Consider the following 17,997-nt stretch of genomic DNA (forward strand, 5'->3'; position numbering starts at 1 on the left):
GGCTGCATCCATGGTGACCCTGCCAGGATTGGGGGCAAGAGGTAGTCACATATAGTGAGGATAAGCCAGAGCAATTTTTCCTGTAGTCAAGGGAACAATGGAGCCCTCGTCCTCCTTCTCCTCTTCCTCCTCCTCACTGGGGAAGGGAGGTGCTGTCCTCGGCAGAGAGAGGGAGGAACATCGTGAGTCCAGAGAGGAGGGTAGAAATGTGGGGGAAGTTCTGTCGAAGAAGCAGAGACTCGGGAGTGTCAGATACCAGAGGTCTTTAGGGTATCTGAAGTCTTGTGGAAGGGGAAGGAGCATCATCAGTGCGGTTGTAATGCATGGTGATGGAGAGAGAGTGCATGTCTCTGAAGTATTCAGAAGATGGCACCAGAGATTTGGCCAGTGCCAGTGACGTGGCCAGTACCGAAGACATGCCTGGTGCTGAAGATTTTGGTGTTGATGATTTGGTCGGTGCTGGTGACTTGGCTGGTGCCAACTATTTTGATGGTGCCAAGGACTTACTCGGTGCCAACAGCTTCGTCAGTGCCAGAAATGGCATTGGTGCCAGAGCTCCTGCAAGCGGGCTGTCTCGGTCCCCAGAGCTGGGAAATGGTGCCGAGGGCTGAAGGTGCACGTCAAGATCATTAAACCATTTCTTTGAGCCAGTACCAGAGGTATTTGGATGAGCCCTGGAGCGATGTCCCCTGTGGGATGAGGTTGAAGCCACTGACCTAGCCAGGGATGGTGTTCTGGAGAGCTGAGCCTCAGAGTGTGAGGAGAAGGAAGCCTATTTCTTGTCATCTGCATGATCACGGATGACTTTCTCTTCACAGGGCATGGAGAGTGGGGGTCGGCAGACAATCTGGGAGAGCATTAAGGCTTCTCTGGGGAAGAGTCCAGGCCCAGGTCCAATCCTGGATGTAGCGATTTCTCCATGAGGAGAAGTTTCAATTTAATATCCCTATTCTTTCTAGCTCTGGGTTTCAGGCCAAGGCAGTGAGAACACTTGAGGGACATGTCCCTCTCCCAGATAGTGGATACACCATGGGTGGATGTCCACTATCGAGAAGGCGGTCCCAGATGAATGCACCTCTTATACTTGGGAGAGCTGGGCATAAGGGTGAAGGAAAAAGGGCTTCCCGTCTGGAAGGTGGGAAGTGGGAAAAATGGAAACCTAAGCTATGAGAATAATTGTAAAGATAAAGTTAAAAAAAAAAAAAAATTTATAGATAGAAGTTGAAAGAAGAAGAGGAAAATACTAACTACTCTATCCGGTAAGGAACTATCTATGAGGAGCAGTGGGCTCTGCCAGCGGCTTCCATCCCAGACCAAAGGTAGTAGAGAAGGAACTGGGCTGTCTGTCTAGCCAAACAAACAGTCACACAGACAGCCCAGTTCCTTCTCTACTACCTTTGGTCTGGGATGGAAGCCACTAGCAGACATATATATATATATGTCCTGTGCACAGTATGAGAGAGACAAGATGTACACGTGCAGTCCTACAGGCACTTCTGGTGAAGATCTTGAATACCAGGCGCAGGAGACACTGCCACATCTACAACGGAGCACCAATAAGGACATCACTTTAAGAAGAACAATGAACTAGTCATAATGTTGTCTTTAAATAATCCTTAATAACTAAACATCTGATGTAAGACAGCTTTCAACCTCATTCCATCACACACTTCTTGAAAATGGTTAATGAACAATTGAGTGGATGTCCTCACATTTGTTTTAGCTTTGTAATACAGATGTGTGTGTTTGTGTTTTATCAAGGAAAGTTTCTCTGAAGGGAAAATAACTGACAAGTCATATTTTTCATGCCTTAATGTTTGACATTCATCAGTCATGACTAGATAAAGTTAGCACAATCTCTCTCAAAGAAGCCAGAAAGAAACTGTGACATTTCATAGTGGTGTGAACTGTTCATCATCTGCTGCATAGACTCCATTAATCTGGCCTGCTTTTAAATCCAGTATATCGCACGGAATCCCATTTTCTGTTGTCACTGGTGTGTCACATTTGTCTTCTAAATCTTCCGTCTCTGCAGACTCATGGTTATTTCTAAAAAGGAATAACAAAATTACATTACTGCAATCAAAGTGTACCAATCAACAAAGACTGGACATAAGAAAAATAGTTTAGCATGCACTTTTCTTAAGAAGTTTACAACACACTATATACAAAGAGGCATAGTCTGGTCATCTGAAGATAGGAATGGGAGTCAGAAATTCCTAAGTAAATTCTAATATCACTTTCACACTGGCTCCCTTCTGTTGCCTCACTTAACTTCTATACCTCAGTTTCCCCTTCTGTAAAATGGCTTGGAAGAGGTTGCAAAATAGAAAAGGAAAACAAAGAATAAAAAACACATTCATATACTTAATAGATTTCAAGGCTATAAGGGGCCACCATGATCATTTAGTCTGACCTACTGCATAATACAGGCCATAGATTTCACTCAATGATTCCTGCATCTAGCCCAACAACTTGTGGTTGAACTAGAACAGATCTTGGCATCCAGCTGTGACTTAAAGACACATATTAGATGTTAGAGAATATATGCACCACATTTCTTGGTAATCTATTTCCAGTGGTAAGTTTCTCTAGAACAAATGTTCTAAATTTGTATCTTATGTCCAGTTCAAACTTCACTGGCTTTAACTTCCAGCCATTGGATCTTTGGCTGCTAGATTAAATAGCAATATGTCTTGCATACTTTCACTTGTCCAGACTCAAACTCTGATACCAACCATACTAAAATAGCTGCTGAAGAAAATGATCTAAACTGACAAACTGTAAGCAAATTTAGTCAACAATGACTGTATAGTTCCTTTAATTTCCAGATTTATTTTGACCTTGAGACCTGCTGATTCATAGCTGAAGAACCTGCTGTACTTTACAGACTGCAGCACCAGCAACTTAGAATGATAAGAAACTCACAGGGTAGCTACAGTATTTCTTCCAATCCCATAACACAGTGTGACAACCTGACTCAGTACTTATACATCAGCAATATTAACAATAATAAAACTTTACTGGCCTGCGAGAGATACTTGGACTTTAGAGACCTGCTAAAAATAAATGAGAGTGGGTAATAAACTCCTCTCCTCCCACTTGTGACATGCTTCTGGGGTTGTCTCTCCTAGCTTGGAAATGAGACAAGTCTATTAGCAGAGAAGGAGATGAAGTGCTGCCATGGTGATAGAGCTAACACATTGGAAACCAGGCTTATGAAGGATTGGAGAGAGAGTCTGTTCCGTATGGGCCTGATCCAGCTCCCACTGAGATCAGTGCCAAAACTGCCACTGATTTCAACAGAGAGGAAAATTGAGCCCTATAATGAGAGGACCTGAAGCTAGAGCTAGATGGTTCTTGGAGTTGTATGTGGGGGCAGTAGATCTTGAATGTTACTCACCAAGGGCCTGATTGAGAAAAGCATCCTTATTCGGGACAGCACTGAAGCATGTGCTTAACTTCAATGAGACTTAATAAGTCCTACTGAAGTTAAACACATGCTTACATGCTGTCCTGAACAGGGATTGATTTAAACACATGCTTACATGCTTTACTGAATCAGGGTCTAAACTTTCTTACATTGCTCACTCTGTAAGGGCCTGATCCAAAGTCCATTGAAGTAAAAAGAGCCAGATTTTCAAATACTCAACACATATAAGGGGGGCTAGATTTTTGAAAGCACTCAAAAGGAAGCAACTCCCAGTGTGACACCCAACAAGCTGAGCTCCTTTGAAAATCTGGTCCCAAGTGCCTGTCTCTTCCCTTGGGAAGCAAAGTGGCCCAGACCTTCCCTGTAACCCTTAAATCCTCCCAGCAATGGACAGGAACGAACAAATTTGTTTTCCCTCATATTCAACTCCCTTCAACCACTGTTGGCTTGGAAGTATGATAGAATGCAAACATGAGCTGAGTTTCTGTTTTGCTGAGAAAAGATGGTAGTGAAAAGACGACAAGGTGACCAGAGAGAAAAAGAATCTAATGAAAATATAACGGCTAGAGATGGAGCAGAGAATGGGCAGGATGAAAAACAAATTTAGAGAGGCTGACAGGAGGAAGAGAGAAAGGAAAAGAAAAATATTCTAAACAAATCAAATTAAATAGTATATACCTTATATAGGGAGCCTTCCTGTGCCAGCCTACTTATTTTTGAGAAGGAGGAAGGAGATGGTGGTGTGTCTTTTGTCCCTAATATACAGCACAGGCTTCCCATTAACTAGAGAATCATGATTACTTCTTATTATCATTATTAATTTGTATTACAGTAGGGCCTTGAGGCCCAAACGGGGATCATGGCCCCACTGTGCTAGTCACTGCTCACATGCACAGTATGAGACAGTCCCTGCCTTGAAGAATTTACAGTCTAAGTAGACAAGGCAGTCAGAGGATGAGATACAGGAAGTATTATGATCCTAGATGTACAGAAAGGGTAATTTCTGTAAGGGTAATAGAGAGATTAAGGCTCAGATCCTCAAAAGGATTTAGGTGTTTAACTCCCATTGATTTCAGGGGAGTTGACTGATGCCTAAGATTATACAGGAAGTTTGTGGCAGAGCTAAGAACTGGACCCAGATCTTCTGAATCTCATGTCAGTGCCTTAACCACAAGAACAGCATTCATTCACTGGCTGGGTTTTGTTCTTGTTGTCTAAAACAGGGATTGGATTAGATGGGGAAGAGTTTCACAAATTCATACCAGTCTTCTGAATCCAAAAAAATAATTTGAAAGCCTCACCAAACCTCCAACTCCATAGGGTTCACTCAACACTACCAGTAAATGTTATTTTTACCCAGTTGTTTCAACCTCTTTGCCTAAAATGAGGCACTTTTATACTGGGGCAATTTCTGCCACATCTCAGTCTTCACACATAAATCCATTTACATTGGATTATTCATCAGGTTTTGTTGTTTGTTTGGTTTTTCCACTGGACATTTACTAATTTTTAAGCTATCCAGCTGTCAACAAGAGTTTGTACTATCCCAATCTATCCCCGATTCCTGTTTGAGCCTGCAGTGAAATCATAATGCTTGTGACAACATATCAATGTCCATGATGATCAAAGTCAAATAAAGGATGTTCTTTTCACTGTATGATCAAGCAGGAGAGTTTCAGATGAGCTTAGAGATGTCCTTATCTAAGTACAACTATCTGAAATAACAGCAAATAGGAACAGAATGGGAGCCAGGGGTCAAAACCAAGGCTCCACCCACTCCCTTCCCCTCTCTATCCCCATGAACTCTCTGGCTCACAGCAGTAAGTATCAAGTAAGTAACCCTTACTATGACTGCTATGGCTACTATGCACTCAACATTATGACTGGTGCGGCAATATAAACAGGGTAGTAAGGAGAGGGGAGACAACGACTTCTTACTCTACTTCATAGCCGTGATAATCTAGTCTCATGGCGAGTCCAATCTGGAATTGACCATGTGAGATGCTGAACTCCTAGAACTCCATGAAGTGAATGGGAGCTGAGGCTATACACTGACTTACAGGATCAAGCCCTTTTAAAATTTCAGACAAATAGCCCCTTCGGTCATTGGTCTGCCCTGCGCGTGGCTCCTGAATCTGCACAAATCAGGAGCAGTGTTTTAAATCTGCCAGTCTTAAAAATCAATAGCCACAATCATTGCCAGCCTTTTCCCCCTCACATGCCTTATCTCTGACAGGAGACCGACCTGCAGCGTGGGGCTGGCAGCAAATAAACTCCTTGTAAAGCAATCGTCTTTATTAACAAGGCCTCCAAGATCACATTCTTACCTTGAGTTAACAACTCCACAGTCCAAAATAACAACACCTGCCCTTTGAAAGGATAGATCTCCTCAGCTGGGGAGAAAAGACTGCTATTGTTTCGTTGTAAACAATGTGAACTGCAGAGTGATCCAACTCTAACTCTTCTAGTGCACATAATACACTAACAATTGGTTAAAACAAAAGCACAGCTTACTTTTTGCGTTGCCGGATTCCTGACACAACAAGGAGAAGAATTCCAACCACAACGAGGCAAAGAACAACACCGAACACGATAAGCCAGACAGGCACAGCGGGTTCAATGGGTGGTGATAAAGTGGAGGAAATTTTCAAGAACTGCAGTGTGTTGTCTGTCAGTAGGAAAGCACCGTTGATTCTGTTTCTGTTCATCCTTTAAAAAAATACAAAACAAAACACAAATGGTAAACACATTTATAAATGAAAAGACAATGAGGAAAATATAGCCCTGATGTAGGCAGTACAACTCTGGCAGGGCTGAATGTGGCCCAATATGAAGTTTTTTGGCTGCATACATTGCATAGCCACTGTCACTGATCTCTGTATATCCTGTGCAGGGTGTTAGCCATAATACTCCCATATGCAACTGTCTGAAAGCTTAGGGGATAAGGACAAGACTTTATATTATCACTGTTTATGTATTTATTATATTATGAATTGTTTCTACTTTGGGTCATGCATAGACTCTCATGAGATGGAATATGTACAAAACAAATGGAATTGTCACTAAAACAAATTTTATTATTATAACCATTAATTAGTATAATTATCATCAAAGGAGGAATCTTGCACTTGTGAGATGTTGATTTTGATTCATAACACTGAATAGATTTTGCATGTCCACTTTAGATTCAGAATACTGTAAGCAAAAGTAGTGAGTACTAAGCACAGGAGTTCTCATTCCGTAGAAAATTTTGTTTCTTATCTCTAACCTACTGATAGGAATTTAAACATTTTTAAAAGCATATACTATTCTTTAGTAGGTGAGAGACAACAGTTAAAAACCAAACATGCATCCAATTTCTGTGGCAAACAGTGCCTAAAAAAGACTTACTGTAAATCAGCTTATGCTACCGAATGTATCAAAGAACAACAGAAATGAATTTTAAAAGGTACATTCCAACACTCTTAGCAAGTTTCAGTGAATAAATAACCTCCTTCGCCCACTAATGCACTGAAGTTGTTGCTGGGTATCTCTGTAGGAAATAGTTTAATCTGCTCAGAAGCTTAAAGTTAATCTTTCCAAAAGAACGCATACTCATTCATCGGGAATTAGGTATTACGCCTTTGCAAAGATAACATGATTTTTAAAGACAAAGTGCAGTATATTTAAAAACAATGGATCTATTTTTCTTTTGATGCTTGGGAAACATATGTGGGTAACTCTATTTATGGGAGTTACCCTTGCAAAGCCCTTGTGAATACATCGTAAACTGTTGAGGTCTGATAACCTATTTTTCTTCTTTTCCTGTGCAGCTCCATATTATTGTTTTTCTAGTTTTAGAGCATGATTTTTAATGGAAAAGTGGGATAAGTTATGCTACACTGTATTGTGTGCAAATGGTGCTCATCTACTACAGTGACAGGCTTCTCACAAAGACCTAAGATAAAAAGAATGTGAGCACTGGATTATTTGCTTGGGCTGACAGTGCAATATGAAACTGGAACATTCAGCACTAAAAGCATGAGCCTCTGGTACTGGAACTAAAAGTACAAAATCTCCTGTCTGGGAGCTGTACCAGACTCTGTGGATCAGCCATTAGAGGGGCATGTGCAATGCACATTGAACAGTGGGCTACACTCAGAGTTGTCTAGACATCATGAGAACCCTAGGGTGACCAGGTGTCCCAATTTTAAAGGGACAGTCCCGATATTTGAGGCTTTTTTTTATATGGGCTCCTATTACCCCCACCCCCTTTCCCGATTTTTCACACTTGCTGTCTGGTCACCCTAGAGAAATCAACCTCCCAAAGGCTCACACATTACAAGAGTTCAAAAAGATCATTCTCCCTCAGCCATATATAACTCCATTTAATCTCACATGCATGTAGGAAGAAGAGTACAGACCGCATTGTGTTTAACTATAAATTAATTCATGTCATTAAAAGACACAGAGTGCTAGTTCATACGGCCTGAGACACAGGTCCACATTAAGAAAGCATCTTTGGTTACCAAGGAAGAGTCAGAGGGAGGGGCAGTTACTTTACCTTACGGCTGCCTCTACTTCACTTCCAGGAACAGTTGTCATATTTCTGGCGGAGTCTGTGACCACAAACCAAAACGACACCCTCTCTGTCATATTGCAAAGCAGCACATTGGAAATTCTGTGAACATTTAAAACAAAATGAAGTCATTGTAAAATAAGTAAGTACATATTGAAGTGATGCATGTTATCACTGCATTTCGCAGTGTTTTAGTCTAAGGAGAAAAATCTTTTAGAAAAGGAAATGATTAGCTTCTTCTAATCTGACTGAGAAAGAAATACTGGTCATATTTTCTATCCTCCAATACAGTAACAAAACAACAACAAAATCACTGTATTTATAGAGGCTTTATTTTATTTTTAAAAACATTTTCTAGCCATATCATCACTGTTATCTCACCACTAGGAAATGTGTTATCACTGTTTAAATATATAGTTGAAATTTAAAGAGTGAATTTGTAAGGCCAGCTTAGCGGGGCAGGGACCATATTTTTGTTCTGTGTTTGTACAACACCCACCACAATGGGGTCCTGATCCAAGACTGGGGCTCCTAGGGGCTAAGGTAATAATAATAATAATAATGTACAACTAGGACTATGACATCAGGAGCAGTTGCCATAAGGAGGTGCACATTGTACTTCCCTGCCCCAGTATGGTCCCTTGTATCTCAGGGAGGACTGTGGACAGAAGAAATTTTATTTCCACTTGGAACTCCATAGGCGCTCCTGGTGCAGGAGATGCCTTCGGGAGTGCTGTATCAATGCTGCCCTGGCCATACCCACTTTCCAACCAGTGTCACTCATCTTTCTGGGGCTGTGTTCATTCCCTGTGCCTCCAATGGAAGAAGGGAGGCTGTGGACTCTGTCTGACTGCAGCCTCCTCTACAGACTTTGAAGTTCTCTGAGAGGGTTTATGCCAGAAAAAGCCAGCCTAGCGCTGCAAATGAATCTAGCTCCCTAGTCACTTGCTGTAGTGGGAGCTGAGTGGATTGTGGAGGCAATGGGCTAGGTTTACTAGGGACTGTTAAACCTCAAATCATTCTAGCACTGACCCATAGCATTTAGGTTATGTTCAGCTACATTAACTTTCTAGAGACGTTCATGTGGATGTGAAGCAGTTATTGGAAGCTTTGTATGCAATCAGATTTTCATGAGTTGCTACATAAAATTGAGTCTGAAAATGTCTTTAAAATGTAGCTTTTTTATACTTATATACTTATCAGTAATTCATAATGAAAATACCACTAGAAATACATGAAGGATTAAAATCCGATAGTAATTTAAAGTATATCTGATAGTGGCTGACTTTGTATTCTGAAAATAAAGGTGGCCCTAGACTGCTGAGACTCAAGTATCTGAACAGATTTTAGGTGACATTTGTGTAAGCAGCTGTTCTGAGCAAATGGCACTTGCAGATCAAACTCAAGAGTAAGGGCCCAGATTTACTTCCAATGAATTTCCTGGGCTGGTTAACACCAGCATAGCGCTGGCAAGTCTCCACACACAAGTGCTCTGGCAGTTCCCCACTGGGAGGATGGCACTACCAGCCCTCACGTGGAGTGAATCCCTATGGCCATGTACGCAGTAATTATAATGCCCAGTATTTATTATTATTTTGCCATTGGTTCCTCCTCATTTTTATGGCTTAGCCCATCCTTCTTAAAAAACAAGTTTTAACATTGCTTCCCCTCTGATTTTCTAGTGGGATATATTTCCTTCTGCAAACAGCTACCCACAGCAGAGTACTGTAAATGTTCTATAGTGACATCTGCTGGCTAATCAGAAACATAATTAAATGATTTCCACCTCTATTTATATCATTAACAGGCAAATGCAATTATTAATATTTTTCATATTCGAGCAGCAAGACTCATGAAAACAGGTACATTTTACTTCCTTTGAGCTCCCTGTTATGTATAAAATCCTAATCATCCAGAACTTGGCTCCACTGCCACTCTTCATCAACAGAATCTGAGAGTAGCAAATCCTTCTAGGCTTTGAAAAGAATGAAGTTGTTGTTCGTGGGAGTTTCAAGTAGGCTGAGTAAATACCAAGATGGACTACAGTGCAACACATACCAGTTCACATATCTTTTCACACACGCAAAGTTCCTCTCATATAGATCATTTCCCATTCCCATGTGTGATAATTCATACTGTGCTGTAACATTATATCAATACGTAGCTAACAGTCAGAATCTGTTCAGACTGCAAAACTTGGCTTCGTTATGTAAATTACCATTATGTAAATTTGTAAACATATGTCATGATGTGAATTTTTTTTTTATTTATTGCAACTTTTTATTAAGGTAACGTTACAATAAAACTGCCTTCTGTGTTAGAAATAGTTAGCAAGTGTCAATATTCTGCCATGGAGATGATAGATGAATCTTAACGTTAGAATGACATACTGGACCAGATCTAAAGACCCACAGTATGTGCACTGGCAAATCTCACCAGTTTGCTTTTTTTTAAAATATACAATAAATTATTATTATGTGTATTCTTGTAGCACCTAAGAGCCTTAGTCACGGACCAGGACCCCATTGTGCTAGGAACAGACACAGAACAAAAGACATGCCCTGCCCTAAGAGCTTACAATCTAAGTAATAGTTTCCCTCCAGATCAGTGAGCAGACGGGACAAAAACTGAGTTGGTATCAGTGGTGGTTTGACTTCCTGAGGGTGAGAGACCAGCGGAGAAGGGAGAGTTCTTTGTCTCTGGCTTTGCTCTCTGGGACGGTTCCCAAATTGTGCCCTGTACCTGGCCCAAGGGTCCCAATATGTAAGTTTCTTAGTCAGGGGGGTGAAGTAACTTCTCTTCTGGGAGAGCTACCAGATTGTCAAGGAATACAAGAAAGGGGCAGGGAGCCAAAAGGCAGTGCAGAGGCACAGAGCTTCTGTGCAGACCCTGTCCTCTACTGGATCATAGGAGAACCACAGAATTTGGGTTCTTCTAATCCCCTTGCTCTGACATTTTCAAGGCAGCAGACCCTTCTCCTCCCTTTAGAACCTTCTGGATGGACACTATGAGGATTTTTCTGTGAAGAGTAACCAGCAGGGCCAAAATACTCATCTTGACATAATCAGTTCAAATCTGAGAACACACGAACACTTGTTATTCCATTTCTAAATGGTCAAAATATTTTAAATACGGATGTGATCCTTGTGTGGATGATAGAGAACAAAGTTTGGTTTTGTGTGGCAGGTCAATGAAAGATACTGCAGATTTTTAAATATAGGTGTGATAAAAGATACAGCAACAACTGATTCTCCTGTTTGATTGAAAGTAAATGTTCTCACATTCTTTATGTGCTAAAGATTAACTTGTCTCCAACACAAAAGAGATGAACATTATTTCAAACAAGTCACAGATTAGGGAAACCAGGGTTACCAACACAAATTACAGAGGATCAATTTTTAACACTGTGCGATCAAAGGTTGGTTTATGTAGTTCATGAATGTCTATATTTCAAAGTGAATTACAAGGCCCTATTAAGAAGGAAATCGAGGATTTGTGCCTCTGTTGGAAAAGTTAAACTTTTCGATAAACATTCATTTTCTGTCTATTATTATAGAGTACTCAAATGGATAGCGTGATTTTTCTGTCTCACACAACTTTGTCAATTTAATATGTGTTAAGCACAAATCAGTGATTTAGTTTCAAAATTCTAGTTTAATAACTTTTAGGTTGAAATTTGAATTTAATGGGAACCTGCTCTGACATCCTGACATAAAGTAAAGTCTAAACAGGGCTTAATAGTAACACAGGGGCAGAGATGGGCACCTACTGCTGGCTTATTGCCATTTACTATGCCAAAAGTTTATCCTTTTTTATCCTTCCTCCAAGGATCTAGCAAGGGGTCACTTTCAATCCTAGCAGGTAGGGTGTTCTGATTATGCTGGATCCACCCACTATTCATCTCTCATGTCCTTGAAGAGTATGAATCAGGTGTGAGGGTTAATGAAGCCCTGAAACTGCTGTAGGAGCTATGGAGCATCTCATGCTGCTCAGTGACCTTGTGGCAATTATACTTTCCCCTCCCAGATCATCCCCCTCTGTGCACAGCCAATATACTTGCAAGGAGAACAAGGATTTGGATGTCATGCAAAAACATAATCCTTCAACCATTCTCTGTTCCTCTGATTTCATAAATCTTTGATCAATTGTGTACAATGTCTCATATTTGTTTAAATCTAGACCATAACATGCCTCAGTGGTAATCAGCTAGTTTTTCTTTTATGATACTGAGTGACTCATGGTGAATCTTCTACAACCCCTAATGAAAATTCATTGATATTTTGCCAGTAAAATCACTGAAACTGTAAAATGGAATTTAAACAGGTTATGTAATCATATAATTTACTGGCACAAAAGTTACATTGCTATATTAAAAGAACCCTACCCGATAAAGAAAGTGGAAACATTCTCTGACTTCAACACAACATTTTAATTGGTCTAATATGACATATTACAGTACATTGATTCTCCTTTAACAATGTAGCACCAAAGAATTATTCCTTTACCAATGACACACAAAACCTCACCTCCAAGCAAGCAACACCACTGGCACAAAATGTCACACACCGGGGTGTCGGCAATACAACCTAGTGATCGGAACAAGAGCAGAACCAAAGGACAGAGTTGGCGGTATGGTCAGGAGACAGGCCAATGGCCAGAGCCAGAACAGAAGCAAAAGGTAGAACTGGGGAGGTGGTTAGGAGACAAGACAGTGGTCGGGGCCAGTTCTGAGGAATGGAGGGACCAGGACTGGAACAGAGCAGACAAGGTTTGGAGCAAGGGCTGGTGCAGGAAGCAGGTGCACAGCTGCGGGCGTGGAACACATTGTTCAGCCACTGTGCTGTTGTTGCTACAAGGCTTAAATGGTGATCTATTGGCCCTTCTGTCCAAAAAGGGAGCACAGACACGTAGTGAGGGTTTTATTGGGCCCAGCCAAGCTCATTGGATTGCTAGAGGCCACACCTGGAGCCAGCTGAGGACCTGACACGAAAGTATAGATTATAATACTTTCTGTGGGCCTTGATTCTTTTTTTCAGCTACACTGGTATAAATGAGCAATAATTCAATTGAAGTGAATATGGAATTTAATAGAGAATGACAACTGTTCTACCAAGTATATAAATTAATCCATAGGACTCCATAGCAGAAATTCAATTCTGTATTAAAATTGATAGGTAGGTTTAAAAATGTCTATGGAAAAGATGTTTTTTTCACAAGGGGAATTATTTTGGTGTCAAACTGGCCTAAGTGAAAGGAGAAACTGTCATAGTATTTCCCTATAGACAAGCTAGAGGGGCATATTGAGTGGGGTCCTGCAGGGATCAGTTCTGGGTCCAGTTCTGTTCAATATCTTCATCAATGGTTTAGATAATGGCATAGAGAGTACACTTATAATGTTTGTGGACGATACCAAGCTGGGAGGGGTTGCAAGTGCTTTGGAGGATCGGATTAAATCTCAAAATGATCTGAACAAACTGGAGAAATGGTCTGAAGTAAATAGGACACATGCAAAGTACTCCACTGGGAAGGAACAGTCAGTTGCACATATACAAAATGGGAAATGGCTGCCTAGGAAGGAGTACTGCAGAAAGAGATCTGAGGGATCACAAGCTAAATATGAGTCAACAGTGTAACACTGTTGCAAAAAAAAAAAAAAAAGAAAAAAGAAAAAAAGAAAACATCATTCTGAGATGTATTAGCAGGAACATTGTGTGCAAGATATAAGAAGTAATTCTTCCACTCTGGTGTGCGCTGATTAGGTCTCAACTGGAGTACTGTGCCCAGTTCTGGGTGCCACATTTCAGGAAAGATTTGGACAAATTGGAGAAAGTGCAGAGAAGAGCAACAAAAATTATTAAAAGTCTAGAAAACGTGACCTATGAGGAAAGATTGAAAAAATTGGGTTTGTTTAGTCTGGAAGAAGCCTGAGGGGAGACATGGTAACAGTTTTCAAGTACATAAAAGGTTGTTACAAGGAGGAGGGAGAAAAATTGTTCTTCTTAACCTCTGAAGGTAGGACAAGAAGCAATGGGCTTAAATTGAAGCAAGGGCAGTTTAGGTTGGACATTAGGAAAAATTTCCTAACTGTCAGAGTGGTTAAGCATTGGAATAAATTGCCTAGAGAGATTCTGGAATCTCCGTCATTGGAGATTTTAAAAAGCAGGTTAGACAAACATCTGTCTGGGATGGTCTAGATAATACTTAGCGCTGCCTTGAGTACAGAGGACTGGACTAGAAGACCTATTGAGGTCCTTTCCAGTCCTACACTTCTATGATACTATTTGAGCAGTAGGTTCTGTAAATTCCCAAGGCAGATAACCTAGTTAATATTAAAACATAAGACCATTTGGTATCAGCATCATAATTTTTCTGCTTCCAAGTCAACTTACTATTATTTCTATTGCTATTAGCATGGCATGCAAGTAGCAGTGATGTCAGCAGGGATAGAGCTTAAGTGCCTCTCCCTTGTTTTTTCCCCAGGTGGGTGAAATTGCCACAAATTTGAAGAAAAAAATTATGAAAACAGGGTTTGTATCAAAAAGAAGTAAGAAGTGAATCTTCATGGACCAAAAGTCTCATAAGCTGGAAAAACGAACAATCTTGAAAAAGCTTTACAGGTCACTTTTAATGATTTGTTTACTTCACCTCATTTTCTCTGAGTAGCATTCATGTTGTTTGTAATGATGTAAAATAACAGAAGCATGCTGTCACCAGACTTGTTCCTGTGGAACCTGAGAAAAGCAATGGTGGTACATACCAAATATGGCTCTCTAGCTTAAAGGACAGCTTCTTACAAACCAGAATGAAATGGTAATGAACCAACATCTCAATTATGGATGGGGTTGTTCTATTTAAAACCCGGTACTGTAGCTGCAATCAAATATCATATGACTCAGATTAGCTAATCTCTTTGCAAATATGGAAAACGCTTCATCAGACTCAGTGCCAGCCAGGGCCAGTTTTTCTTAAAAGTAAATCTAAAGCCTGGTCTCAGTAATGTACTAGAACTGCAGACATTTCTGTTTATATTCATAAACAAAAAATATAGGATACCAAAATATCTTTATATTGTTTTCGTCTCTAAGGAGGAGGTGAGCATATTAAAGACATAGGAACTACCATACTGACACTGACCAAAGACCTATCTTGTCTAGTAGCCTGTCTTATGATAGTAGCCAATACCAGAAATTTGAGAGGAAGTTATAATACTCAATAACATGAGGGAGATTTTCTCCTGACTCCAGCTGGTAATCAGCTTATGCCCTGAAGTGTGAAATCTGAAGCTTTTTCCTGATAGAGTGTAAGGTAATTAGGAAGTTGTACTCTTAGGGACAGATAACCCTCCAAATTCTGATAAGTGTGTCATTGTATATCACTCTTGTTTTCTTTTCTCACAAGCATCTCTGTATCTTCTTGCATGCTGGCCTTTTTGCCATCTTGTCTATGAGGTGCAAAGGGGAGCATAGGTAACCAATGACAAAAAAGGAAACTGAGCCTCTATCATCATGCCTACCTGAGAAATAACACTGCATTTCTCACTACTGTCACCCTTGTCCTTTCTTTCCCCTTCCTACAACTCTTGGCTGTTCAGAACCTTCACTTATGGTGTCATGTTACATTTAAGGCCAAATTCTCTGCTGGTTTAGTAGGTGCAGCTCCACTGAAGCTAACTAACTAATTTACAGCAACAGAGAATTTGGCCCATAGATTGTACACTGCTTGGGGCAGAGATCATAAGCTGCCTAGCACATATCAGGATGGCAAAAATAAATAATAAATAATAATAATAATAATAATAATAATAATGGCATTGCAGTATGCTGGTTCTACATAGTGTTAATTTCTATAACTTCTCTATGTCAAAATAGGTTCCATCATAAGCAATATTGTAAACATGTATATTGGAGGACTGAGTATGCACTTACTGAGTTGTTTCTTTGTTGGAATATCTTCTCATTGCAAAAGCCACCATTGCCTTGAACAGATATTCTTCACTTGCATCCCAGGCATACTGTAAGGAAAGATAGAAAATTAACAGTTCTAGCATTAGTACCGGCAGGGAGGGGGGTTGCATGGAGCACTGACCCTGAAACAGTCTATCATTCAAAAAGAAATAAACCTTCCTGATAAATATGAAAATAACTTCTTGAATACTGTTTGTTGTGCATAAAGTACAATACACAGAACTTTATAACTTTTCAAAAATCTGAATGGACTGAATGCTTACGAAAGTTGCCAGGCTGACAGCACTAGAGATCTAATTTTACTCTTTATCAAAGACTAGGAATACCAACAGACGCTTCCCCAAGCTCCACCAAAGTGCCTGGACCCCATCCTGGCCAGATCACCTCTATGAACAAAAGTGAAGTCTACACTCCATGCCCATTCAGTCCTTGGCCTGAACAGGCAGAGAGAGTAGACTTCAGTGTCATTCCTAGAGGTGGTCTGAACAGTACAGGGCACAGGCACCTTGGTTAAGTTTGGGGACGAAGTGCTAGTTGTGATGTTGGTTTCTGAGATATGGACATCTGTACATCATGAAAACAACTCATTTCACACAGGCTATTGAACAGTAATCAGACAGTACCAACTTTCAGTGAAAACAGACCAAGGCTAGATAGTGTCATAGAAATGAAGGACCATTGTCTATACCTCTTTTACACTGAATACATTACTATCTGTATATACAGTTTTCCAAATATCAGGATATATGTATATATATGCTCTTGTTATATTCTACCAAATTAATCTTTGGCACAGGTAGGTATAATTATAAATTAAGTTGAATGGAGTTGCACCTGCTTACATAAGGGCTAAGTTTAACCCATTGTCTTGACACCTGACAGAAAACTGCGCTTAACATCATTCATGTTTTAAGAGCTAAAAACTGAAAGCTTCTAAAAACATTCCTATCTCTGAGTGCATATTAAACATTATTACAATTATTGCTTATTGAAACTATAGAATGAAGAGGCTTAAAGTGCAGTTAAACTTCACAAAAAGGCTTTGTAAAAAAAAATTGTGTGGGTCCATGTTTATTATTCCTAAATAACTTCATATTGTATTTGTTCAGTTTGCTAGTACAATGATTTTTTCCTCTAACTGCCCACTTCTGCATATCTGTTCTAAGATCTGAATGTCAAGCTGTGTTATTTTTGTTCACAAATTATCAACAGGTTATAAAGATTCTGCAACTGGAACATAGGGACAGAGTCTCAGCTCGTGTAAAGCAGCATACCTCCACTGACTTCCATGGAACTATGCCCAACTTACACCGGCTGTGAATCTGAGCCTTCTTTATTAATTATTGATTGTGTGTCAGACAGAAAAGAATTCCGCTAACCCTTCCATGGATGTATTGGTAAAGGGTAAAAAGTAGTAAAAATTAACTTTGAGTAAGAAGATGTCATTTTACATAGTCAATTTGCTGATCATAACTGCACTTTGAAAGGATTGCAGAATTAAAGTTAAAGCAAAGAAAATGTTAGGACAGATTAGATATTCAGCTAAAGGAAAACATATTTTAACCACTGGGCATGTTATTTTACATTTCAATATAGCCACAAAGTAACCACACGTACATTTCTAGACAGTGGGTGAAATCCTAGCCCCATTACATTCAATGGCATACCTCCCAGCATTTCCAGAGGTGTTGGACAGGTCTTGCCCCAGGAGCGGGTGTCAGGCGCTGCCCTGGGTAGTGGGAGGCCCTGGCTGGAGGGAGTTGAGTGCTGCCCCCAGTAGGGGGGAGGCCTGGGGAGTTGCAGGACAAGCCTACCCTGCATTCACCCCACAGCAGCGGCTCCTGTCCCACAGGTGTGGACCTGGCTCCCTGGACTCTAATGGGGTAGTGGCTATGCCAAATTTGAGTGGCATTGCAACGGGTGCCATGCTGCCCTTCACCAAGGAGGCAGGCAGGCTGAACCTGAACAGCAGTGTGACTGGTTTATGCCAGGACTCAGGTGGCAATGCCCGGAGTGGGGAGCTGGGCCCAGGCAGCCCCTTG

General features: G+C 40.5%; 1 protein-coding gene and 1 long non-coding RNA gene across 5 annotated transcripts in view; one reads left to right on the forward strand and one right to left on the reverse strand.

The window, feature by feature from the left end:
- Positions 1-14,646, forward strand: part of LOC120375810 — a 31,396-nt gene extending 16,750 nt beyond the window's left edge. Inside the window, exon 5 of the long non-coding RNA XR_005586793.1 lies at positions 14,472-14,646. This is a non-coding gene — a long non-coding RNA (uncharacterized LOC120375810). The remainder of the gene's footprint in view (positions 1-14,471) is intronic.
- Positions 1,589-17,997, reverse strand: part of CLTRN (collectrin, amino acid transport regulator) — a 41,104-nt gene continuing 24,695 nt past the window's right edge. For 3 of the 4 annotated variants that reach the window (XM_039496644.1, XM_039496649.1, XM_039496648.1), the window contains 4 exons: positions 15,917-16,002; positions 7,977-8,093; positions 5,948-6,142; positions 1,589-2,049 (listed from right to left, as the gene is read on the reverse strand). In XM_039496644.1, the coding sequence (XP_039352578.1) occupies positions 1,893-2,049; positions 5,948-6,142; positions 7,977-8,093; positions 15,917-16,002 (555 nt within the window). In that variant the 3' untranslated portion in view covers positions 1,589-1,892. Of the gene's footprint in view, positions 2,050-5,943; positions 6,143-7,976; positions 8,094-15,916; positions 16,003-17,997 lie in introns of those variants that run through there. The other variant, XM_039496657.1, reaches the window with a different exon arrangement.

The sequence above is a fragment of the Mauremys reevesii genome, linkage group 1 (assembly GCF_016161935.1).
Source record: "Mauremys reevesii isolate NIE-2019 linkage group 1, ASM1616193v1, whole genome shotgun sequence".
NCBI classification, from domain to species: domain Eukaryota; kingdom Metazoa; phylum Chordata; order Testudines; family Geoemydidae; genus Mauremys; species Mauremys reevesii.